Source organism: Marmota flaviventris, chromosome 2, assembly GCF_047511675.1.
Source record: "Marmota flaviventris isolate mMarFla1 chromosome 2, mMarFla1.hap1, whole genome shotgun sequence".
NCBI lineage: Eukaryota > Metazoa > Chordata > Mammalia > Rodentia > Sciuridae > Marmota > Marmota flaviventris.
Genome location: NC_092499.1, coordinates 176,274,059 through 176,299,323, shown reverse-complemented (window position 1 = coordinate 176,299,323; position 25,265 = coordinate 176,274,059). Strand labels below are relative to the sequence as shown.

General features: G+C 45.7%; 1 protein-coding gene across 2 annotated transcripts in view; it reads right to left on the bottom strand.

Moving 5' to 3' along the window:
- Positions 1 to 25,265, bottom strand: part of LOC114106986 (signal-regulatory protein beta-1-like) — a 71,200-nt gene that overhangs the window by 25,340 nt on the left and 20,595 nt on the right. The window contains exons 2-6 of one of the 2 annotated variants that reach the window (XM_027954230.3): positions 15,529 to 15,882; positions 11,227 to 11,547; positions 10,446 to 10,760; positions 5,929 to 6,043; positions 4,446 to 5,305 (exon numbers count right to left, since the gene is read on the bottom strand). In XM_027954230.3, coding sequence (XP_027810031.2) covers positions 5,931 to 6,043; positions 10,446 to 10,760; positions 11,227 to 11,547; positions 15,529 to 15,882 — 1,103 coding nt within the window. In that variant the 3' untranslated portion in view covers positions 4,446 to 5,305; positions 5,929 to 5,930. Of the gene's footprint in view, positions 1 to 4,445; positions 5,306 to 5,928; positions 6,044 to 10,445; positions 10,761 to 11,226; positions 11,548 to 15,528; positions 15,883 to 25,265 lie in introns of those variants that run through there. The other variant, XM_071608811.1, reaches the window with a different exon arrangement.

Below are 25,265 nucleotides of genomic sequence, written 5' to 3'. Positions count from 1 at the left end.
TTGGAGGGGGAAAGAAAAATGAAAGAAGAGAAAAGGAAAAAAAAAAGGGCATATACAACACCTCTGTACTATATTATTCAGATGACTCAGTCCTCAAAGTCCTGTTTCATGCAAAGTTCTTGGTTTCACATATGTTGGGGATGTGAGGGCCGGAGATGGAGGGGTAGAAGAGAAAAAACCAACCAAACAACCAACAAAAAACTTGAAGGAAGAAGCCAGGGCTGTAGCTAGGTTTAGAGATCCGTATCTTTCCTGCTTCTCTTCTCCTCCAGTAGGTGGCACTGTCTGCTGTAAGCTGGTGTCTCTGCCCTCTGGATGGTGGAGGTAACCAGGGGTTGAAAGACTGGTCCTGGCACAGGGAACCTGGATGTGGGGAGTGCCACTCACCAGTCCCTGCAGAAAGACTGCACCTCATGGATCTCTTTTTGGGACCGCTCGCTAGTATGAGGTGAGCGCCCGGTACTATCTCCCTCTCTTGCCTGGAGATTCCCCAGTTCCTGGTCCCCCAACCCCCCCCCCCCTCCTGTGGGCGGCTCCCTGGTTGCACTGCACACCTGTGTTGGGCAGCTACTGTGTTGGTGTTGGTTACGACTGCTGGGGAGTGGGTAAGGTTGGAAACCTGGTACCTGGCCTCTGGAGATCCGATCTGGGAACTGCCCCCAGCTGAATGGTGAGAATGTTGAGCCAAGACAGCACGGTCTGCTTTCAGTGCCAGGGAGCCTGGGGAGGTGGGGGGGGGGGGGAGCCTGGGGAGGTTGGGGGAGCCTGGGGAGGTCGGGGGAGCTGGGCAATGGCGTTGTGCTATGGGCAGGTAGCAGCTGAGTGACCTGCATGGGAGCGGAGAGAAGTCTTGGCGATCTGCAGATATGTTGATAGGTGATTCTGCTCAGGCACTCGCCAAGTCTCCTGTGGACTGGAACTTCAGGCTTTGGGTCCTGCTCCAACACTGGGTGTCCTACTTGTACACTGAGGCCCAGAGCCCTGCTTGGGGTCACAGCGCTGGTGATTTCTGCAGAGAGCTGCTGGATAGGGGTCCTCTAACACTCTCAGAATGTAGTATTCCGAGTAGGCAAATCTGCGGGGGTCTGGAGGTGTAGGGTGCCGGTAACGGGACAGCTCACTCCCTTCCTGCCATCATGTTTGAGTCCCCTCTCTGACTCTTGATCTTCTTCTATGATACTGACCTTTCTTATATTTTTATTATACCCTGCTGTTCTCTCCTTGAGAAAAAACATTAAAACATTGTTTTTCTGAGTCTAACTTATCTCACATAGCACAATGTTTTCCATTTTCATTCATTCACCACCAAATGCCATAATTTTATTCTTTTTTTTTTGGATGAGGAGATCTCCATTGTGTATAAGACCACAGTTTCTTAATCAATTCATCTATTGAGAGGCAACTGGTTTATTCCATAATTTAGCTATTGTGATTGTGCTGTGATAAACATTTAGGAGGCTGTGTCCCTGTGGTATGCTGATTTTAGATCTTTTGGGAAAATACCAAGGAGTGGGATAGCTGGGTCATGTGGAGGTTCCATTCCTAGTTATTTGATGATTCTCCACTCTGCTTTCCTGAGTGGTTGCCTTCATTTGCAATCCCACCAACAATGCAGATTTCAGTGTACATCTCACATACATCCTCGCCAACACTTATTATTATTTGTAATCTTGGCATTTGCTGTCTGACTGGAGTGAGATAAAACTGTATTGCAGTGTTGATTTGCATTCCCCCGATTACAAGGACTGTTGAAATTTTGGCCATTTGTGTTATTTCTTTTGAGACATTTCTGTTTAGTTTTTTTTGGTCCCATTTGTTTTTTGGGGGGTTTTATTATTATTATGGTTTAGGTTGAATGCTTTGAGTTTTGTATATTTTCTGCATTTTAATCCCCTGTTGGGGGAGTGGCTGGTAAAGCTCCCCTCCCATTCTGTAGGCCCTCTCTTCATTCCCTTCATCATTTCCTTTGCTGTGCACCAGGTGTTAACTGATGACATCACACTTATTGATTCTTGATTTTCTTTCTTGCACTTTGAGTTTTCATTAAATAAGTTTTCATTGCATTTTTATTTGACTTCTGTGCAGGGTGACTGATATGGATCTAATTTCAATTTTCTACATGTAGCAGCTATCCAGTTTTCCCAGCACCGTTTGGTAAAGAGGGTTTTTTTTCTAAATGTATTTTTAGCACTTTTGTCAAATATCAGGTAGCTGTCAGTATGTGGGTTGTCTCTGTGCCTCCTATCCTTTTACAGTGGTCTTCATGTCTATTTGTGGCCAATGCTGTGCTGATTTTGTTACTATAGCTCTGTGGTATAATTTCAGGTCAGGTCTGGTGATGGTCCCTGTATCACTTTTCTTGCTTAGTATTGCTTTGGCTATTCTGAGTCTCTTATTCTTCCAAATGCATTTAAGATTTTTTTCTAATTCTGTGAATAATGTTATTGTCACTTTGATGAGGATTGCATTGAATCTGTATATTACTTTTGGTAGTATGGCCATTGCTCTTGGTAGTAGGGCCATTTTGAGATATTAGTTCTGCCTATGAAAAAACATGGGAAGTTTTTCATCTTCTATAGTTTTCTTCAATTTCATTCTTCAGTGTTCTTTAATTTTCATCTAAAGCTCTTTTAATTTTTTTAAAAGATTAATTCCCATGACCTTTATTTGTTTGAGTTTTTGTGTGAATGGGATGGTTTTGATGATTTCTTCTTTGTCTGAATCACTGTTAAGAGTATAGGAAAGCAATTGATTGATGCTTATAGATCTTATGTCCTTCTCCTTTGTTGAATTGATTTATAATCTCTAGAAATTTCCCAATGGAGTTTTTGGGGTCCTCTAGGTATAAGATTATGTCATTTGCAAGCAGATGATTTCCTCTGTTCCTATTTGTATCCCTTAATTTCCATCTCTTGCCTAATTGTTCTGTCTAGTGTTTCAAGATTTATATTGCACAGGAATGGGGAGAGTGGATAACTTGACTTGCTCTTCATTTTAGGGAAAATACATTTAAATTTTCTCTACCTACTGTGATGTTGGTTGAGGTTTGTCATTCAAAGCTTTTAAAATGCTAAGGTAAGATTCTCTGTCCTCACTTTCTCCAGAATTTTTAACATGAATCGATGCTCAAAAGATCTTTTCTGCGTCTATTGAGATGTCCTGTGATTCTTGCCCTTAATTCTGTCTAATTGGTAAATGACATTAGTTGATTTGCTTAGTTGATTTGCAAATGTTGAACCAACATAGCCTCACTGGGATGAAACCCATTGATCATGCTGTAAATACATTTGCATCTTGATGTGTTTTTCATGCCGGTTGGTAATATTTCATTAAGTATTTTTGCATCTACGTCCATCAGTGATATTTGCCTGGTTTTCATATAAAGATTATTCTAGCTTCAGAGAGTGCATTTGGGAATGTTCCCTCCCTTTCAATTTCATGGCACAATTAGAGAAAGACTGGTGTTAGTTTTTCTTTAAAGGTGTGGTAGGACTTAGCTGACGGTGCTTGTGGTCCTCGTCTGTTCTTTGTTGGAAGCCTTTTACTTGCTGTTTGAATTTCACTCCTGACACTGTTCTGTTTTTGGGTTCAATCTGGGCAGGTCACATGTATCTAGGAATTCGTCAATACCTTCTAGATTTTTCTGTTTTTTTTTTCTTGAGTCTGAATTTTGCACATAGTGTCCAGACTTTCTCTGGATTTCAGAAGTGTTTCCAGTGATGTTTCCTTTTTCATCTTTAATTTGATAAATTTGGGTCTTCTCTCCCTTCCTTTGGTCATTTGGCTGAGGGATTTTCAATCTTATTTAGCTTTTCAAAAAACCAGCTCCTCCTTGCATTGATCCTCTGTGTTGTTTTTCATTCTCAATTTCATTAATTTCTGTTCTGATCTTAATGATTTCCTATCCTCTACTCTTTCTGAAATTAGTTTGTTCTTCCTTTCCTAAGGCCTTGAATTAGAGTATAACCTTATTTATTTGATATCTCTTTATTTCACTCAGGTAGGCACTCAATGATTTAGATTTTCCTATTAGAGCTGCTTTCATAGTGTCCCAGAGATTTAGATATGTTGTGTCTCTGTTCGAATTTGCTTCTAAGAATTTCTTCATTTCTACTCTCATTTCCTCTTTGATCCATTCTATATTTAAAGATTAACCCACACACAAAAAGCACAATGAGGACAGGAGAGGTGACAATTGTGGAAATGAGATTAAATTGGGCACAAGTGGGTCAGAACAGAAGCAGCTGGCCGTGGTGTGTGGACATGGATCCCGCATATGGACTTTCCTTTGTGGATGGATGAACCTAGTGAATTGATATTACCCACCTACACAAGGGGAGAGGTGGTGACCAAAAGGGCGATGGTATTAAAGGGGCTGATAAATCACCCAGGTAGAAAAGATGCTTGCTTCACATCTTCCAATAAAGAAGAACAGGCCAACTTGCTGAAATTCCTCTGGGTAAGCTTTTATAAAGAAACAAAACACTAACACTCAGTGCTTCTAATGTTTCAAAGGACTGGGCACTATGTCTTCTTTTTATTATGGTTTTCATTTCCCTATATGTTTAAACTGACATTTAACTGATATTTTGTGTCTTTCATATTGTGACAAACGGGTGAAAAGGTGGAAGAACCATCATTATTTTCATGATTACTATGGAGATGGCTTCCCAAGGGTTTTGGTTTCAGTTTGCATGGTCATTTTGACAATCCTGCTCTTCCAGGGAGAGAGAAGACTGCCTTCATCAGGAAAATACTGATGTTCATAAGTGCTAAGGAAGACAATCACTGGGTTTAAGGAGCACCTTTTTCTTTCTGGGTTTGAGGCATAGGACACTTAGGTAAAGAGGAAGGAGAATAATTTTTCATATTCAACAGAATGAGTTTCATGTGAGAACCTCAACAAGGCTGGGGAGAAGGCATAGGCAGGAAAAAGATGGCTGAATGACTCTTGAGAGCGAGGACTTGGGGTGCTTGATGGCCAAGCCCAAGGCAATGGAGGAGAGCCATCCTGACGTGGTCAGGTGGGGCTTGCTTGTCACATTCTGGAGAGGTCTGATGAGTACTGCTCAGAGGCAGGTCCCAGGGCCCTGCTCAGGACCATGAGTTCAGGCTTAGCCATGGGGCATCGAGGACTGGGCAGAGGAGCAACAGGGGCCTGTGGGCTGGCTGGTGTCCTGGGAGGAGGCATTTGGAACAGTCTACAGAGGCTTCTTGGCAGCTCCTTGTCTCAGGCTGAGCACCGTGGAGCAGGAAGAAGGTGGCAGAGACGGAGGGTCCCAGGTAGCAGGGAGTGAGGAAGGATCTGTGGGAAACATGTCCACATTCAGTTATCTGCTCACTATTCCTGAGAGTTTTCTGAGAGCAATGATCCTCATGTGGCTGTCCTGGGAAATCTGTTTTGATTGAAACTATGGCCCCAAGACAGGACTCTCAGCTCAGCCTCTCCTGTTTCCTGACTCCCCTTCCCCCCTTCCCTCCCCATGCAGTGGGCCACAATGAGAGTCAGAAGTGAGCAGCCCTGAGAGCAGCCCACCTAGACCTTCTCAGCATTGCTCTGTATGACAGAGTCTTCCTGTGCATGGAGGCCCAGCTGTTGACTATTAGACTAATTTAGAGGTGGCCGCTAAGGGACACACTCAATCTGCTGCACCTCTTTGTACCCCCATGACACATCATCTCTGGAACTCCTAGGACTCAGTGGACACCCATTGCCAACCCTTGACCTCCTCATCTCTTGCACATCCCACACACTTCCTGGGAGCTGGGACTCCACAGTAGTTTCTTGAGATGCTGAGGGTGCTGAGGGGTGTGTGCCTGGTTCTCTAGACCCACTGACTCTGCAGCTGTGCACAGGTGACTGGCACTCCTCCTGGCCCTGCCTCCTCTACAGCAGCCTGTGCTCCATCTTCCCTCCTGGGGACTTACAGTCAGGGCTTCTGCTTCCTGTGGATGTAGACGGCAGAGACACCGACTGTCAGTAGGATCTTGGGGCCAAACAACAGACCTATGAGGTGTGAAACTAGTGTAGACTTCACTGCTCCTGAAAAATCAAGGGACAAGGGGAACCATTAGGAGGACCCCTATGCGTCCATTCCCAGGAGCCTTTACTTGCCCCTGGTGAGACTACCTGGGCCCTCCAAAATTATAAATCCATAGCACACCCGCTGTCCTGGCTGCCGTAGTCAAGCCTGAGGCAGAACCTGGTCAAGAGGTTCCTTATTCCCACCCACCCAGTCCCAGGTCCCAGGTGTCCTCCCTGAGGGAAGGTGAAATTGTGTGCTCTGTGACATTGCCATCCCAGCCAGGCTGATTCTGTATTGATCCTGTGCGTCTCACGGAGAGGGATCATCTCCTCCTGGTAAGGACACTGAGGCCTGGGAGTTAGGGAGGTCACAGCTTAGAGGAACCCAAACCCAGGGAAGCTCCTCCATGGAGTCCTATATGGTGACACCTGAGATCATGGTTTTTGGACCAAACAAAAGCCCAGTGTCTTTATGCCCAGAAAGCTATTTTCAGTGGGGCATGCACATGGGGTGAGGGCCCTTCCCTGGTGAGAGGTGAGGGCAAGGTTGCTGGCTCAGGTCCATGGGTGAGCTGAGGGACCCTGGGTCTCAGCACCTCGGGGAGCCTGCTAAGGAGGTGCAGGATGAACTAAGAAAACCACTGGCCGAAAAAGACTTTCCTGGGTCAAGAACACGTTTCTCCTATGTGGGAGGGGCCACAGTCTCCTAATAGCAGACCCCCCTCCAGGGCTCTGTCACCTGAAGTCTTTCTGTTGGACACACAAACCAGATCCAGGGAATTAGACCTGGGGAGTCTTTTCTTTGTTGCCATGAGCCATTTTTCCTTTTAAAATGATGCTAACAAAGATGGAAAAGTATTTTATGAAAAAAGTAATGCTGTTGGATCTTTGGGCAGGAGGGGACACCTCACCTGCGGGGCTGCTGTCTGCTGGAGGCCACAGTTCTCAGCTGAGTGCTGCTCTGGGACTCCCCCTCAGTGGAGGAGAGCTGCACTGCCTGCCCCCTCCTCCCTCTAGAAGGCCCCAGCATCAGAGCCTGGTGCCCCTCATCCACTGAAAGCAGCTCTGGGGCTCCTCTGGCTTCTGTGGGAGCAGCTGAGCTGCTTCTGCATCTCTCTGCAGGTGGGGGGGGATCCTGATGTTGATTCTGAGAACATTCCAGGAAGCTCCCTGATCCCCTATGTCCATAACAGAGGGCACTTCCTATGGAAACCCAGCTCCAGGAGTGGTCTGGGAATTAGACTCTACACTGTGAGTTTGAACCTTGGACTCATCAGCTGGCTGGTAACATGACCCTAGTGCTGGAGGCCAGTGGCACCTGGGCAGGCACTGGCCTGTGGTGGAGGTGCTGAAGTGAACCTGTTATTTAACCTCAGGAAGGGAAATTGTGGCATCTAGTGCTTGAACATGAAATGGCTGCTATTAGACTCTGGCTTTGGAGGGCAGAGGTCAGCAGAGTAAGTAGGAGAGAGAGGCCGTGAGGAAGGAGAACAGAGCATCTGGTAGGTGAACACCAGTCCTTTGCGGAAAGACAGTGAGAAACTAAGCGTGAGTCATCAGAAGGTAAAGGTGAAGTCTGGGAGCCAAAGGGGTTCCTGGTGGATTTTTTGTACCCTGGAGCCAGAGGGCAGCAAAAGCAGAGGTTTGGTTCCTGGATGTAATTCCAACAGTAGTAGAGATTCAGAGGAGTTGACATTCTCAGGTTCAAGGGCTCTTCCTGATAGGGAAGTTGAGGGAGCTGAATATGAAGGTTAGGGCCATATAGATCAAAGCACTCCAAGACCTTCAGTGGACTTCTGGGTTGCTGGCCACAGTCTCAGCAGGATGGCTGCCAATTAACTCTGCCCCAAAGACATCCAGTGCCATATTCCATGTTCCATCCAAACAAAAATGCCTCTCCTGCATCATGTAATCCTCACCACATCCCAGAAAGGAGAAGTGCTGTGGTTCCATGTTACAGAGAGGATCTGGGATGCCCCAGGGCACACTTCCCATGGGCTGGCCCTCAGGATGCACTTTTTATGCTGGTGTCCAGGTGTGTCACAGGAAACTTGGAGACTCTCAGACCATTAACTGAAGCCTCCTCCCACAGAAGCAATAAAAAGAAGATTGATATAAACCCGAAGTAAGCAGAATAAAGGAAATAATAAAGAAAAGAGTCAAAATTCAATAAAATGGAATACAGGGAAGTAATAGAGAAAATCACTGAAACACAAATTGATCCCTTTGAAAGATCAATAAAATAGAAAATTCTCTTGCAAAATTGATGACAGATGAGAGAGAGAGAGAGAGAGAGAGAGAGAGAGAGAGAGAGAGAGAGAGAGAGAAGAATGGCGGGAAAGAGGACACCCTAGTAACATCAAGATTGTTATTATTTTTTTAACTGGGATAGTGCTGTTGGATTTGTAGAAGAATGTCCTTCATCATTTGACAACTCCAGCTGTGGACTCCTGGTACTCGTGTGCATAGCTGTCTAAGTTTTTAGCAGATGTGTTTATGAAGCTTCCCTGTATCTCCTACTATGAGGAAAATTGCATTTGCTTTCTATCATTACTCTTCCTTCAAGACAGGGACAAATCATGGCCCAGTGTTGACCCAGCACATGAAGCCCAAGATAGGGCATCTGGAAGGAACTTGCACCTTGAAAGAGTTTTTTTTTGGAGTCCAGACCTGCTGTTGTGGTTACATAGGAAATAATACACATTGGGCTACAGAATAGGGTCTCCAGACAACTATGGGTCTTTGGGACAATTTTCATGGGAGAGGGAACATTGTTTTTAATTAGCAAAAGTTTGCTTTATGGGCTGGTATTGGCCCTGTCCCCAGCAACTTAGATTTGTGTTAAGTAGTATGGATATTCTCTCCATGTGTCAGGGCAGGAAGTCATCAGCAATGTTCCCATTGGTCTCCAGGGCTGTCCTAGTTTCCCTTTCTGTAAACTCCTAACACACAGGTAGTTGGAGCATCAAAGGAGAATATACACAAGCAGAAATTTGCATGTTGTGATGAGGCTTTGAGGGTTGTCATTACAGTAGGTCTGTGACCACAAATCAGGAGGAAATCAAGAAACCTGTGGAGACCACTCAAGGTCATCTAGAGGCCTGGTCCAAACAGTCTCCACCTCCTCAGGGAGTCCTCTCCAGATTTCCCCTAGAGGAGCCAGAGTCTGCGTGGTGAGGATACAGATGTGTATGGGAAATTCTAATACGGAATAGAACCTGGGCAGAGGTCAGCAGGGTAAGTAGGAGAGAGAGGCCGTGAGGAAGGAGAACAGAGCAACTGGTAGGTGGACAGACAAAAGGCTGAAGAGTAGGACAGGAGGGTTCCCCTCCCTCTCCTTCTTCTCTAATATCTACTTATGTCAGAGGATCCATGGAGAGATGGACCAAGCTCTTCACAGTGCAGACTCTTGGGGTGAGGAGTGGGGGATTGCCAGTGAATGTAAGGTATATATACATACTTGAGAATTATTCTATAGTGAATAGGAATAGTACGTGTAGCACTAAAAAAAAAAAAAAAAAAAAGATAGAAGATAGTAAAGACCCAGTCAGCTAAAGTGGACATTCCACCAAGGAGAATTTTTTTCTTTTTGGTGTTGGAGATTGAGCCCAGGGGTGCTTATCCACTCAACCATGTCCCCAGCCCTTTTTAATATTTATTTACAGACATGGCCTCTATGAGTTGCTTAGGGGCTTGCTGAGTTGCATAGGCTGACCTGGAATTTGCCTTCCTCCTGCACCAGCCTCCTGAGTGGCTGCGATTGGACATCTAGCCTGGCCAGGGAGGTGTCTGTACCCTGCTTCTTCTGGGGGGTGGAGATATCCAGCCTATGGTTTCTGGAGGTAGCTGGTTGCCTTTCATGTCCCAGCTAGCAGGTGACCACTGCATCCCCACTCTGGGCACAAGAATTCACCAGGAGCCCCCTCATGTGGTTACAGGTACTGTCCGTGGTCTCTGTGATGACTCAGGTGGTTTCATCTTGGACACTTCCATTCTCCAGCCAGGTCAGATGCAAGCTCAGGGGATAACACTTCTTTACTTAGCAGGTGACAAACACCTGGTTCTGTGTCACTTTTTTAGATGACCTCCATAGTGGGTAAAAAGACAGGTGGAGGGCAAGAACAATTAGAATTGACAAGTGGCAGGTGAAGAAGGCAAGAGGCGGCTGCCAGGACAGGCCCATCCCCCCCCTTCCTCCTTAGTGTCCCTGTTGAAGGCCCCATGAGATGTGTGCCAAACCCAACAGAGGAGACCCTCAGAGTGTGGGTGTGGGGAGCTGACTAAGACGCTGCTGTTCCCAGGCTCTGGGTGCCCTGTGGGAAGGGGGGTCACTGCTCTCACAACACAACACACAGAGTCAAGATGAAGTTTAAAGCAATCGATCTCCTGGGAGAGGCCTCACCAGGGGTGTTGTCCATACCTTGCTCCCTGAAGCTTGAAGAGACCTGCAGGGTGTAGTTCCTGGTGGTGGCTGGCTGTGCGTCATGCTCCACCCGGCAGGTGAACGTCACGTCCTCCCTGTGCACAGAGGTGTTGACCAGCAGCCAGCTCATCAGGTTGAAGGTCCCGTCCTTGTTCTCTGAGTGGGTCGAGGCTGTTTCTTTCCTGGACACATTTCCATTCTCCACCCAGGTCAGCTGTAGGCTCTGGGGGTAGAACTGCATTACCTGGCAGATGATGTTCACCAGGTTCCCTGCCATGGTGGGCAGGGGGGTGACCTCCACGGTGGGTGGAACTGAAACAGCACAGGCAGAAGCTGTGGCCTTATGGGACAGATGCTGAGCTCCTCCCAGCATGGCAGGGGCCTCCCTCGGGACAGTGCCAGGCATGCAGAGGGGCTCAGACACTGAGGGTTTGCACAGGTGTGAATCACTAACCACAGGGCCTGCCACCCACAGGTGCCAAGTGACCAGCAGCTCCCCTGAGGGTAAAAGTGAGTGAGGTTGACAAGCAGAATTCTGGCCTGAAAGAAGTTTAGCAGAATAGATGGAACCCCCCATTCAGCAGTGGTAGTTTCTACTGGTCAATTTAATGAAGCCAGTAGCACATGCTGGCCACGGGGCAGGAGTCCACATGTGATGGCAGGTGGCAACACTGCTGGGAATTAGACCCCAAGCCACTGAGGTCCTGGAGAAAAGGCCCCTGGGGAGCAGCAGGCTGGGTGGCCAGTGTGGGCTGGAGCAGGGAGTAGGGTCCTGTACCTCGGATGGTGTCAGACAAGTTGACAATCCCATGAAGAGGAGGGCCCCCCTCCAAGGTGAAATGGGCCACTTTGCAGATGACCTGAGAGTAGATGTCTCCAGGGGCCAGGGTCACCTGGGCTGTGCTGGACACACTGTAGGACACACTTTCTCCTGTGGGGTGCACGCTGGTCTGGGTGTGCAAGAGCTCATTCCTATTTTTGAACCACTTCAGGGTGATGTTCTGGGGGAAGAAGCCGTGGGACTTGCAGGTGAATCTCACCATCTGCCCAGGTGCCGCCCTCGTCTCAGGACCCGACACCACAGGGGAAGAGGGTCTGGCTGTGAAGGGGATTGACAGACGAGTCAGGTAATTGGGAAACCCCTGCTTCCCACAAACCGGTGACATGGTTGACAATCATCCCCGTCGTGATTGTTGGTGTTATTATTTGCTGTGCTGGGGATTGAGCCCAGGTGCATGCAGAGCACATGCTCTGTCACTGGGCTACAACCACAATGATAAGACATGATTTTTTAAATGCTCCTAATAAAGCTCTCTGGGTGCTGAGCTGATCCCTGTGTGGCGTCCCTACCCTCAAGTCCCTGGGTGAGCCCAACTATGTAGCAACACAGTGAGGAACGTCAGCCCAGGTGCTGCTCCAGGCTTGAGGTCAGAGCCTTCCTCTCAGCACCAGGACACTGCTACCAACCTGGGCCCAGGGAGAACTTCACAGCCCTGTCTCACTCTTTGTTAACAACGTTTTCCTGCTGGCCTGCCCTAGAATGCTTGACACCAAGGGGGGTCATATTTAAAAACAAATGCAGGGGACAAATAGTACCAGGACACTAAAATGAACATGGGAACCAGCTCTTTATGCTGAGACCTGGGCCAGCACCTCATCTGTGGAGTGGGGTGGTTGGCAAATCTCCTCCCAGGCCACACTGAGCACAGCTGGCTTTGGGTCACACAGAGCTGTCCCTGGAATCTCAGCAAACTGTAGGGTGTGTTGTCCAGAGACTGGGGAGGCTGAGGCAGGAGGACTGCAATGTCCCAAACAGACTGGGAAACATAGCAAGAACATGCCTCAAAATGAAAAATAAAAAGGGCTGAGGATGAAGCTCAGTATTAAGGTGCCCCTGGTTTCAATCCTGAGTAACAATAACAAAGCAAACAAAAACAAACCGAGGTCCATCCTTCTTCCAGACTTTATACTGTGCATGTCTCCTCCACAGGTGGTTATGAATTCACCCCAATTGTTCTTCTTTCCACACGTATGCCATGAGACTCACCTGGGCCAAGACCTGAATTTGAGAAGGAGAGGATGAATGGGAGCTTTTTCTGAATCTGGGCTTCTCTGGGTCAATTGGCATTGGAGTCACAGGTCACTGAGTGCAGAGGAAGCCGCAGGGCTAAGTTCATAACTGATGGCTAATTACAAGAGATGCAGACCCAGGCCCCTAAGCAGGTCCTGAGGGCACTCAGGTGAGAGTAGCAGGAGACTGCTTGCCTGTAGACAGGTCCTCAGATGGATCCTTTGGTGTCTCCAGATTGTTCATCACCACTCAACACCTTCTAAAGCTGTCACCAGGCAGCAAAAATCATGAAGGTTTGTATCCTCAAATACTGACCTCACTGCCTGACATGCACCCAACACTCAGAGGTCGCAATATGCAGGGTGTCACTGAAGAAGTGGAGTCATCCAGACCCCAGCAGCCTGGAAGACACTACAGGGGATAGAGACTCCATTTAGTGGCCTCTTATCAGGAGCTAATCAGTATCCTGATGCTGCCCTGAGCCCCCAGAGCCCCTCAGATCTTGATAACCACCTGTTCCATGAGGGGGTGCTAGTGAGAGCCCATTGTGAGACAAGACTCAGAGAGGGAAATGGCCAGCCAAGGGCATCAGGCTGGGGGAGAGGGGATAGAGCAGACTGCTCTCGTCCACACAGGAGGACAACGTAACACCTGTTCTTTTTCTGCTGAGCCTCAGTGTCCCCTTCTATAGAGAATTCTTAAAGCACCACCCTGCAAGACTAGAGTGAAGGCAAGGGACGGTGCTGGAATGGAGTAGGTGCCCAATAAATGACATCTGTGGCTGCTATTGTCACCTTCTAAACCCACACATTCATTGTTTAGCAACAAATGCAGTGGGGACCCCAGGAACAGTCTCCATCCTGTTCTTGCATCTGCCAAGAGAGGAGGAGCAGAAATCAGGCCTTGGCCCAGGTGAGACCCATAGTATGTTGTGGAAAGAAGAACAATTGGGGTGAATTCATAACCACCTGTGGAGGAGCCCTGCACAGAATAAACCTGTGTGAGAGGAGGAGAAGAAATCCCTGGATGATGGTGCTCCACCTGTTTTCTTGTCCCCCCCAGCCCCCCAGGGAGGTACTGAGAGTCTACCCAGGGCCTCAGGCATGCTCAGCAGGTGTCCACCACTGAGCTGCACCCCCGCCCTCTCCCTGTGCTCTTAAGAGTCCCCACAGGAAACAAGGTGGCAAAGTGCTTCTCACATCATGAACACATCACAGGGGTTTCATCCAGAGAAGCTGTTTCCATAATTTTGGGATCTGTGAAGGGACAAGGGACAGATGCCTCAGTGACATTTTGGGTCATCAAGGCAGGGAGCGCTGTGTGCTGAAGAGCCAGGACTCAGTGGCTCCAGCTCCTGTTCAGAGACAGACTCATGTCAGATGTGGGCCCCAGGCTGACGCTGGATCTGAGCGGGCTCTGTCGGGAGACCCTGCCAAGGGCCCAGAGAGCAGGAACACCTGAGAAGGACTCCTGTGCTCACCCGTATTGCCAAAGGAAAAAACACCAGCTTCCCTTCCGTGTCTTAAGGACATGGATCTCAGGAGTCGAGAGCCCGGGCTGTGTGTTAGAACCTTCTAGAGTAAGCAAAATCTTCAGATGCCCAGATTCATGTTGGAATTTAAAAGCAAAACGTCAAGGTAAATCCTGGGTCTGGGAGTTTTTGTCTTCAGTTTCTCACATGATTCCTATGCACAGCCAGTGGGGAGCCCCCGACCCCACCCACCACAACAGTAAGAAAAAATATAACATCTCCACAGGAAGAAGGCTTTTGCCCTTGTTCAAACAACAGAGCAGCTCCGTGTGTCCTGCTGGGGCATCTCCCTATGGAAGGAGATCATGGCCAACATTCAGGAGAGGATCTCCACTCACTGTGGCTTCAGGGTGTGCACGTGAGTGGCTTCCTGACCCTTGGGAGAAGGAGGAGGAACAGAGACGCAGCTCCCTGCCCAGTGGGTCAGGTCAGGTCTGTGTTGAGCCCCTCCTGTGCCCTGGCTCCTCTGTGGGGACAGTGTCTATTCCCAGGGCAGCAGGAGCCTGGGCTGGAGTCAGGTCTGGGCTCTGTCTCCTCCTGGCATTAATGTGCTGTGTGAGAGGGCTGCCTGGGCCTCCAGCTCCCCAGGTCAACAGGGGTGGTCACAGGTGTGAAGGTCCATGTGTGCTGACCACCTCAGCCTCATGGCTTAGGAGGGGCATGCAGGGCCTGTTGAAGGAACCACATAGGGAGGACCTGTGCTTCCTGAACTGGGACCCCTGTGTCACATACATGGGGAACGTTGCCTGGTGAGTGACCCAGTTCTGCCCCTGCCCAGCAGGGCCTGTGAGGGCTGGTCCCTGAGACACAGGGATTCACATGCAGACCCAGGGCAAAGGCCCCACCTCTTGGCAGCTCCTCCACCAGGGCCCCAGGTCTACAGGGAACTGGAGCCTGTCAGAATCCTCTCAGGTGCTGTTCCAGGAGGGGAAGGAAGGAAAGCATGCCCTGCCCCCTCCCTGCTCTGGAGGGCCTTGTCCTCAAGGAAGGCACAGGAACACTAGCCTGGTGGGAGAGGACCTTTAGCCTATGATGCTCCCAGCTGATTCCAGACCATCCAGAGTGTAGACAGGTACATAGTGGATCTTGGGTGCTGGTGGCAAAAAAGAAGACTCATCCATACAAAGGCAATGCTCTCTGAAGGCAGCAGACATGCTCTGGCTCTGTGATTGGCAAGTCCCTCAAACCCTCAGAGCCCTCAGCTGGGGAGCCACAGGGCAGGCCAGACTGGAAAAGGTCAGGGCTGTGGAGCAGGCAGGTGAGGGGTGCAGATGCCCCCCATTTACCAGCCATGGAGCCTGGACCTAATAGCACAGCCTCCACAGGCCTCTGCCTCCCTGACCTGCAGAAGGGGTGACAGCGGGTCATGACATGAGCACCCAGTGCTGCTCCTGCTTCTCAGCTGTGGCTCCCAGGGTGGAGGGCATGACCCCTGACCTCCTGTCCCACCCCAGGGAGGAGAAGGCAGCTGCACTCACCTCGCACAGACAACTCGGTGCCTGGTCCAGACTTATACTCCTTATCATGAGGGGTCGATTTCTGGAACTTCACACAGTAGTAGGTGCCGGCATCTGCTGGGGTGACATTACTGATGCGGATGGAAAAGTCCCTGTTGTCCCTCTTTGTGGCATCTGAGACATTTGTGACTCGGGGGAAGTGGCCTTCTTTGAAGTTGTAGATCAACTCCCGGCCTGGCCCTGACCCCTTAAACCAATGCATAGGCCCCACAGGGATCAGGGAAGTCTTGGAGCAGTACAAAGTGGCTGACTCTCCAGCAGCAACAGACACTGACTTCTCAGGCTGGATCACCTGCAGCTCCTGTGCAGCTGCTCCTGGGGGGAGACACAGGGTGGTCACTGTTCATCCTGGGGGATCCTCTTGGTTTACCACGTGGCATCAGCAAAGCCTGTCACTGACTGAGTGCCCACAGAGTGGCCTTGAGCTCAGCACAGGGCGTGTCCTCACACTGAGCCTCCCCTGGCCTGCACCTCCACACTGTGAGACACCTGCCCCTGAGGCCCAGAGCCCTGAGCAAGGTGGAGGGAGGGGACTTGAGGGCCTGAACCCTCCCTAAGCTCTCATGTGACATCAACTATTTGTGGGTCTTCCTTTTCTGACCACTAGGTTACTGGCCCTTCATGGACCATGACATTGTGTGGGGTCCTGTGGCTCTTGGGTTTCCTGAGTTTTGGGGAAGTGGTGGGTACAGTTAGTGGGAAATGCATTTGACATGAATCTTGGCTCAGCTTCCCTGTTCCACAGAGATTCCAGCTCATGATGGGGTTTCCTCAGCCTGGAGTGATCATGGTGCATACCGCAATGAACGTGCAGCTCAAGTAAGAAATGAAACATTGCTGAAGCCCCTCACATATCTCCCCACAGTACAACCACCTTGTGTAAGTTTCTAATGCTGCTGTGACAAAGGACTGCCCACCTAGTGCCCACAGCAACAGAAATCTATCATGTCATGGTCGTGACAATCAGAGCCAAAATTCACTGTCACTGGGCCTCCACCCAGGGGTCCTCGTGAGAGCTGTTTCCTTAGGCGGCTGTTCCCTGCTCTCCACACCCAGGGGGCTGCCTGGGCTGCTTCCCCTTGTTTCCCATCCTCCTGTTCCTCCTCCCTCTTCCCTCCCTCATCCTATGTCCTTACCTAAATCTTACCCTCCTTCCTCCTCCTCCTCCTCAGGACCCTAGTGACCTATTGGGCCCCACCTGAAAAGAGACCAGCACTGTGAAGCAGCTGTCTCCAACATGCTCCAGGAAAATTTGGATGAAGTGCAAAGAAAATCTAGAATATGATCAGCAAATTGAGAACATCAACAGAGAGAGAGAATGTATATATAAAAAAAGAGAAATATGAGAGTTGATAAGCTCAATTAACTCAGAAGTTCACTGGTGTTTTCACAACAGGTTTGAACAGGCAGTTGAAAAAAATCACAAAATGTGGAGCAGGATCCATTGACATTGCCGAGTCTGCAATTCAGGGAAAAAACAAAACAAAACAAAACAAAACAAAACAAAACCTCGGAATCTTAAAAAAAACCTAAAGTCATTCAGGATGTCAGCATTGACAAACACGAGAATCCCAGAGATTCGAGAAAGAAAAAAAATGACAAAAGTTTATTGGAAAGATAAAAGTTCTCTACAATCTTGAATATGATCAAGTATTTGAATGTTCTAATCCAAGATACCGAACAAACTCCAAGAACCATCAATGTGAGCAGACCCACACTGAGGCCACTGGAAACCAATTTGCCAAAGCTAAAGTAAAAGAGAAAATACTGAAGCAGAGAGGCATGTTCACCAGATACTGGTGAGCTTCCTAAGTTTTTTAAAAAAAATTTTAATTTTTTAAATTTTTATATAAGTTTATGTAAGTTATATATAAGTGTATATGTGTACATATATGAGTTTAGGCCATTAACGTTCAGGGTTATTATTGAGACATGATTTGTATTCCCAGTCATTTTTGTTTATTTTTGGCATTTTTTTTATTGGTTGTTCAAAACATTACAAAGCTCATGACATATCATCTTTCATACATTTGATTCAAGTGGGTTATGAACTCCCATTTTTGCCCCAAATACACATGACAGCTCTGTTGGGGTGATCCTTACGTTGCTCATCAGTGGGATCAACCCTCCCATTGACCACACAGTGGAGATGAGGAAAGGAGGAAGTCACGGGCAAAGTCCCTGGGACATAGCCTCTGACTGCTCATGCATTACTCCCTATCTGTCCCCAAGGCTCCACTGCGTTGCACAGCTCTCTGGCCTGCTGGCCGTTTTGTGCTCTGCTTTGTGAAGCTCTCTGTTGCTTTTCCAGAGAGCTTATAATGGTCTTCACCTTAGAGTGCTGCTTCTATCCCAACCTCAATAATGCACACTGAGATACCAGTTCCCAACCTTGACCCCAGCTACAGAATCATCCTACCATTAAAAGGAACACCTGACCATGTGAATTGGTTATTTACCAGTGTACTGTGTGGGAATGTGATTTGAGGAAGGTCCTCTTCTGATGGGTGTGCGTAGAGGTATAGGTATTAGGGGCATTAGGGAGTGAATTTCATCATTTTATGTTATATGCATGTATGAACATGCCCAAACCCATTATTTTGTCAAATTCATATGTGCTCCACCATCCAAAAAAACAAAACAGTTAAAAAAAATAGGAACAAAGGCCCCTGGCATTTCCCCAGATACTTTTCTAGGCAGAGGAGGGGGACTCCTGTTTGCAGAGCAATGATGTGGGAAGCTTCAAGCCATGTCAGCATCATAGCTGCTATAAAAATTCACTGTGGAGGGGATCCAAGAAGATGGGCCAGAAGGAGGCACATTCTGTGTCACTCTGTCACCTGGGACCCAAGTAGTGAGAGTATACTGCTTCTCTGCAAGTGATTTTTCTGCTTCTGAACAGGAATAATGGCCACTGTGTGCATGCAGGGCTCCAGGCCTCAGCGTCAGAGTAGGTCTCCCAACTACTCACCCATGCAGAACTACTGGGTGCTCAAGCAGGACCACCAGCATCAGCACCTGTGCAGAACTTATGGCCACCCACATGAGCAGAAATCCAGAATGCTGCTTCCACACAGGACTCCTGGAAGCTACCCGTGTGGGAACTCTGGCCACCACTCCTGTGTGGACCTCCATCTACTAATGTTGGGCTCCCCTGATAGGCTCCATCTTGGGACTCCACAGCAATGGAGATAGTCCCTGATGCACAGTAGCCTGCCTGCACCTGGGGACTTCACACAGGCTCTGAAGACAGCCAGCTTGTCTCTGAACATATCATTCATTGCCATCTTCCAGCTCCTCCCACCTGACCTGACACCCCATGCTGAAAGAAGCTGCCTCCATCTTGGGTCACCTCATCACCATCTCTAGTGGGGGCAAGTCCCAGTTTGGAACTCTGGCTGGCCAGGTTCTGGGCCCATGAGTTGGAAAGCAGCCTATGTGGCCTATGTGAGGGACTCTCAGGGTCCAGCACACTGAACCCGGATACAGTGGTTAGCACACTACCTGCACTCAGCCCTATCACCATACCTGGCCTCCCTCAGGTGCACAGCATGTTTCTTTCCTTCTGCTTTTCTGCCATTGACCTTTGAGACCATTGGCCGCCACTCGTAAGCATGTCACTAGTTCATTGGGTTATTTGACCCTCAGATGAATCTGCCCAGTAACAGACTTTGCATAAAACTTGCCTATGCAATAATAAAGTGGATTGAGTTCTCTGTCACTGACCCTTGGAGGTCTCTTTTTGACTCCATTGCCACGCCTTCATCAGCTGTTTGGTGGGCTTTTGCTGGACCTAGTGAGCCCTCAGCCAGGTACCCAGTTTCTACCCCCTCCCCCAGCAGCTGCTAGCTCAGCACAGTGACTGCCCAACACAAAACAGCTCTTGTAACATGCCCAAAGTGCCCCACACAAGATCCCCAGAGAAAAATGTCCCTTATTATGAACTAGTAAGGGAGAGGGTGAGTGTGATAGAGTTTAGAGACTAACATAGAGACCAGGACCTGGGAGGTCTTCAAATGAGATAAGGAGATAAGTCCAGGTGCTCACATCACACGAGTGGGCCCAAAAAGAGATCCTTGAGGTGCAGTCTTCCTTTGCGGACTGGCGGGTGCCACACTTTAATTTCTGGTGCCCTCCTCCCAGGACCAACCCTCCCTCCCTGATTTCCTTCACTGTCCTGAGGGTGGAGGTACCAGCTAACAACAGACAACCCTCCTATTGGATGAGAAGGGAAGGAGGAAAGATCCTGATCTCCAACCAAAACATTTCTGATTTCTTCCTTCAAGATTATTTTTCTTTCCTTTTTCTTCTCCCTCTTTATTTTCCCTCCCTCATCCCCAACATATGTGAAACCAAGTACTTTGCATGAATTGGGATTTTGAGGACTGGGATACTGAATAGTGTATTACAGTTGTGTTGTATATATTTTTTTCCCACCGATTTTTACCATTTTAACATTTTAAATTTTTCTTAATGCATGTGTTTTTTAAATGTATTCTACATAGTTCCCACTTGTCTACCTAAAATTACTTCCTCTCTATTCTCCTGCTACTAACCTTCTTCTTTAGATTTCTCTTTCACACTTCTTAGGATATAATAACTCTATATCCTCACCTCCTACCTCCTTAGCATATCATCCTACAACTCACCCCCAGTTCTTTGTCCACTGTCAGAAAATGTAAACCCTTTTACAAACCTATGGATTATATTGTAGATAATAATTGAATTCAACATTTCTGTATATTGTGACTAAACTGTAAATGTCTTAATAGCAACTATTTGTTTTAAAGCTGTATATTGTTTATATTGGGATCTATTAACATTGCCCTTCCCCTCAAAGGAGAGGTATTGGTACCCTACAGGGGCACTATAAGCCTTAGGGTAAAAATGGTAACACCTTGGATCTGCAGAGCTAGAAGGGAAGACACATGAAGAACATGAAAACACAAGGGAAGAAAGAGCCCCAAACAAACCAAGATACCACTTATTAGAATCCATGGCCAGCACAGCAGAAGAAATTACAGAGAAGGAGTTCAGGATGTACATAATTAAAATGTTCTGTGAATTAAAAGATGATATAAAAAAAGCAAATACAAGCAGTAAAAGATCATTTTGAGGGGCTGGGGATGTGGCTCAAGTGGTAGCGTGCTCGTCTAGCATGCGTGAGGCACTGGGTTTGATTCTCAGCACCACATAAAAATAAAATAAAGATATTGTGTCCACCTAAAACAAAAAAAACAAATATTAAAAAAGATCATTTTGACAAAGAGCAACATAAACAAATACAGGAAGCAAAAGATTACTTCAATAGGGAGATAGAGGTAAACAAACAAACCAAAATCCTTGAAATTAAAAAAAAAAAAAAAAGTTCAATTGAAGAATCACCAACAGAGTAGACCATTTGGAAGACAGGATCTCAGACAATGAAGACAAAATATATAATCTTAAAAAGAATGTAGACCACATAGTCAAAATGGTAAAAAACCATGAGTAGAACATTCAAGAAATATGGAATAGCACAAAAAGACCAAATTTTAAGAGTCATTGGAATAGAGGAAGGTATAGAATTCCAAACCAAAGAAATGAACAATCTATTCAATGAAATGGTATCAGAAAATTTTCCAAAGAATGATTTGGAAAATCAAATTCAAGAGGCTGACAGAATGCCAAATGTACAAAATCACAGCAGATCCACACCAAAGCACATTATTATAATAAAAATGTCTAACATACAGAATGAGAAGAGAATATTAAAAGCCACAAGAGAAAGGAATCAGATTACATATGGGGGAAACCAATTAGGTTATGAGCAGATTTTTTCAACCCAGACTCTGAAAGCTAGATGATCCTAGAGCAACATATACCAAGCTCTGAAAGAAGATGGATGCCAACCAAGAATTTGGTATCCAGCAAAATTAAGATTTAGATTTTATGATAAAATAAAAATCTTCCATGATAAACAAAAATTATAAGAATTTACAGCTAGAAAGCCTTCAATACAGAACATCCTCAGCAGAATATTCCATGAAGATAAAATGAAAAACAACAATGAAAATCAGCAGAGGGAGGTATTGCACTAAAGGAAAAGCCTATCAAAGGAGAAACTAAGTCAAATTAAATACCAAAAATAAACAAAAATGGCTGGGAATACAAATCATGTTTCAATAATATCTCTGAATGTTAATGGCATCAACTCACCAATCCAAAAACATAGGCTTGCAGATTGGATTAAAAAAAGACCCAAAAATATGCTGCCTCAAAGAGACTCATCTCATAGGAAAAGACATCCAAAGACTGATGATGAAAGGTTGGGAAAAATCATATCACTCACATGAACTCCAGAAGCAAGCAGGAATTTCCATCCTCATGTCAAATAAAATAGACTGCAAACTAAAGTCAATCAAAAAGGATAAAGAAGGACACTACATGCTGCTCAAGGGAATTATACACCAACAATACTTAACAATAATAAATATATATATCCCCAAACAATGGGACATCTATGTTCATCAAACAAACTATTTTAAAGTTCAAGAGTCAATAGACCACAATAGAATAATTTTGGGTGACTTTAACACACCTCTTTTACCACTGATCTACCAAAAGAAAGCTGAACGAAGAAAATATAGAACTCAACAATACAATCAATAATTTAGACTTAACATATATAAAATATTTCACCTTTCAATGAGAGAATACACTTTCTCCTCAGCAGCACATGGATCCTTCTCTAAAATAGATCATATGTTATGCCACAAAGCAAATCTTAGTAAAATATAAAAAAGTAGAGACACTACTCTGCATTCTATCAGACCAATATGAAATGAAATTGGAAATCAATGATGAAATAATAAATAAAATCCACTCCAGAGACCGGAGGAGGAAGCCCGGTGCTGCGGCAGACCAGAGGAGGGAGCCCGGCGCCGGCCCTGTGCGCTAGTCCAGAGGAAGCCCATCAACCCTTAAAACCCATCAAAGGGGGTGTGGCTACCAGCACGGTTCTGCAGCTGATCCAGGTACCCGGTTTCCAACTCCCCCACCCTTAGCTGCGATAACTCATAATATTTCCCACAAGCTTTTGGGGGGTGTAGCTATCAATGCAAAGCAACAACTGTACAGGCACCTGGTTTCCACCTCAGAGACTAGAGTAGGGAGGATACTGGTGGAAGCTCATGTCCTTTCACACTGGCTACATCCACCACCGTGAACACAGAGGCTCAAGCTAGGAATAGACAATGTCACCTACTGAAAGAAAGGAAAACAGAGTTCTGAGAGACTTTTTTTTCTCTTTCTCTCTTTTCTTCTTTCTCTTTCACAACCTCAACATATGTGAAACCAAGAACTGTGCATGAACAACTGAGTTATCAAAATAATATAATATGGAGGAATTGCATATGCCCCACCTCCCCCATTTTTCCTTTTTTCTTCCTTACTTTCTTTTTCCTTCTCTCTCTTTTCTCTTTTATTCCTTGTTTTTTTCTTTTTTCTTCATTCTTACTCCCTCTATCCCACTTTCAACCCCCTAACTTTTACTATCTATACATAGGGTAACTATCTAAATACAGATAGGAGGTTGAATCTATACATTCTTCCATAAATTACCAGTCTATTGGTTAGAGTTTTCCAAAGTTGCTAAGTTAGATTAATTTCATACCCTCACTCCTTTCCCCCTAAGTATAACATCTTTCATCTGAAATTCAGTTTTCTATATGCCACAAGATATGGTATGCCTTTTATGAAACTAATGACTATATTTTTAAATAATAGTTGAAACCAATATCTGTAGACTTAGATTCTAACTGTAAATTTATTAATAATGAAAACTTGTGCTTAGATGATGTACTGTTGATATTGGGAACTGTTAACATTGTCTTTCTCCGCAAAAGAGGGATTTTGGAGCTATACAAGAACAATATAAATATATAAGGGGAAAACCATTAACACAAAAGTTTCACAAAGCTAGAAAGAAACATGAGCAGTATGAAAAGACAAGGAAAGAAAGTACCACAAACAATGCAGGTCAATTCAACATTAGAAGAGGTAATATCTGCAGCAGATGGAATGTCAGATAAAGAGTTCAGGATATACATGCTTCAGATGATCTGGAATCTCAAGGAAGACATTAGACAGCAAAATCAGACAATGAAAGATCACTTTGACAATGAATTACATAAACAAATCCAAGAGGCAAAAGATCAACTCTACAGGGAGATAGAGGATATAAAAAAAAAGAAACCAAACCAAAACAAAACAGAAATCCTGGAAATTCAGGAAACAATAAACCAAATTAAAAACTCAAATGAGAGTATTACCAGCAGAGTAGAACACTTAGAAGATAGAACATCAGACAATGAAGACAAAGTTTTTCAACTTGAAAAGAACATAGACAGCTCAGCAAGAATGTTAAGAAATCATGAGCAGAACATCCAAGAAATATGGGATAACATAAAGAGACCAAACTTAAGAGTTATTGGGATACAAGAGGGTATAGAGGTCCAAACCAAAGGAATGAGCAATCTGTTCAATGAAATAATACTAGAAAACTTCCCAGACTTAAAGAATGAAACAGAAATCCCAGTATTAGAAGCCTTCAGGATGCCAAATGTACAAAATAATAAGAGATCCACACCAAGACACATTATAATGAAGATGCCCAACATACAGAAAAAGGAGAGAATCTTAAAAGCCACAAGAGAGAGGAAGCAGATCACATTTAGGGGTAAACCAATCAGGATAATGGCTGATCTTTCAACACAGACTCTGAAAGCTAGAAGATCCTGGAACAACATATTTCAAATGCCGAAAGAAAATGGGTTCCAACCCCAAATCGTGTATCCAACAAAATTAAGCTTCAGGATTGAAGATGAAATAAAAATCTTCCACAATAAACAAAAGTTAAAAGAATTTGCAGCTAGAAAACCAGCTCTTCAAAACATCCTTGGCAAAACATAACAGGAAGAGGAAATGAAAAATAACAATGAAAACCAACAGCAGGAAGTAGTACCATAAAGGAAAAACTAATCAAAGAGGAAAAACAAATCATGTTAAGTAACATAAATAAACAAATATGGCTGGAAGTACAAACCATATCTCAATAGTATCCCTAAATGTTAATGGCTTAAATGCACCAACCAAAAGACATAGGCTAGTAGACTGGGTTAAAAAAAAATCCAACAATATGCTGCCTACAGGAGACTCATCTGATAGGAAAAGACATACACAGACTGAAGGTGAAAGGTTGGGAAAAATCATACCACTCATATGGACCTTGGAAGCAAGCAGGGGTGTCCATACTTGTATCAAATAAAATAGACTTCAAGCCAAAGTTAATCAAAAGGGATAAACCAAGGACACTACATACTGCTCAAGGGAACCATACACCAACAAGACTTAACGATCATTAATATATATGCCCCAAACAATGGTGCAGCTACGTTCATCATCTTCTCAAGTTCAAGAGTCAAATAGACCACAACACAATAATCATGGGAGATTTTAACACACCTCTCTCACCACTGGACAGATCTTCCAAACAAAAGTTGAATAAAGAAACCATAGAACTCAATAATACAATTAATAACTTAGACTTAATTGACATATACAGAATATACCACCCAACATCAAGTGGATACACTTTCTTCTCAGCAGCACATGGATCCATCTCAAAAATAGATCATATATTATGTCACAGGGCAAAT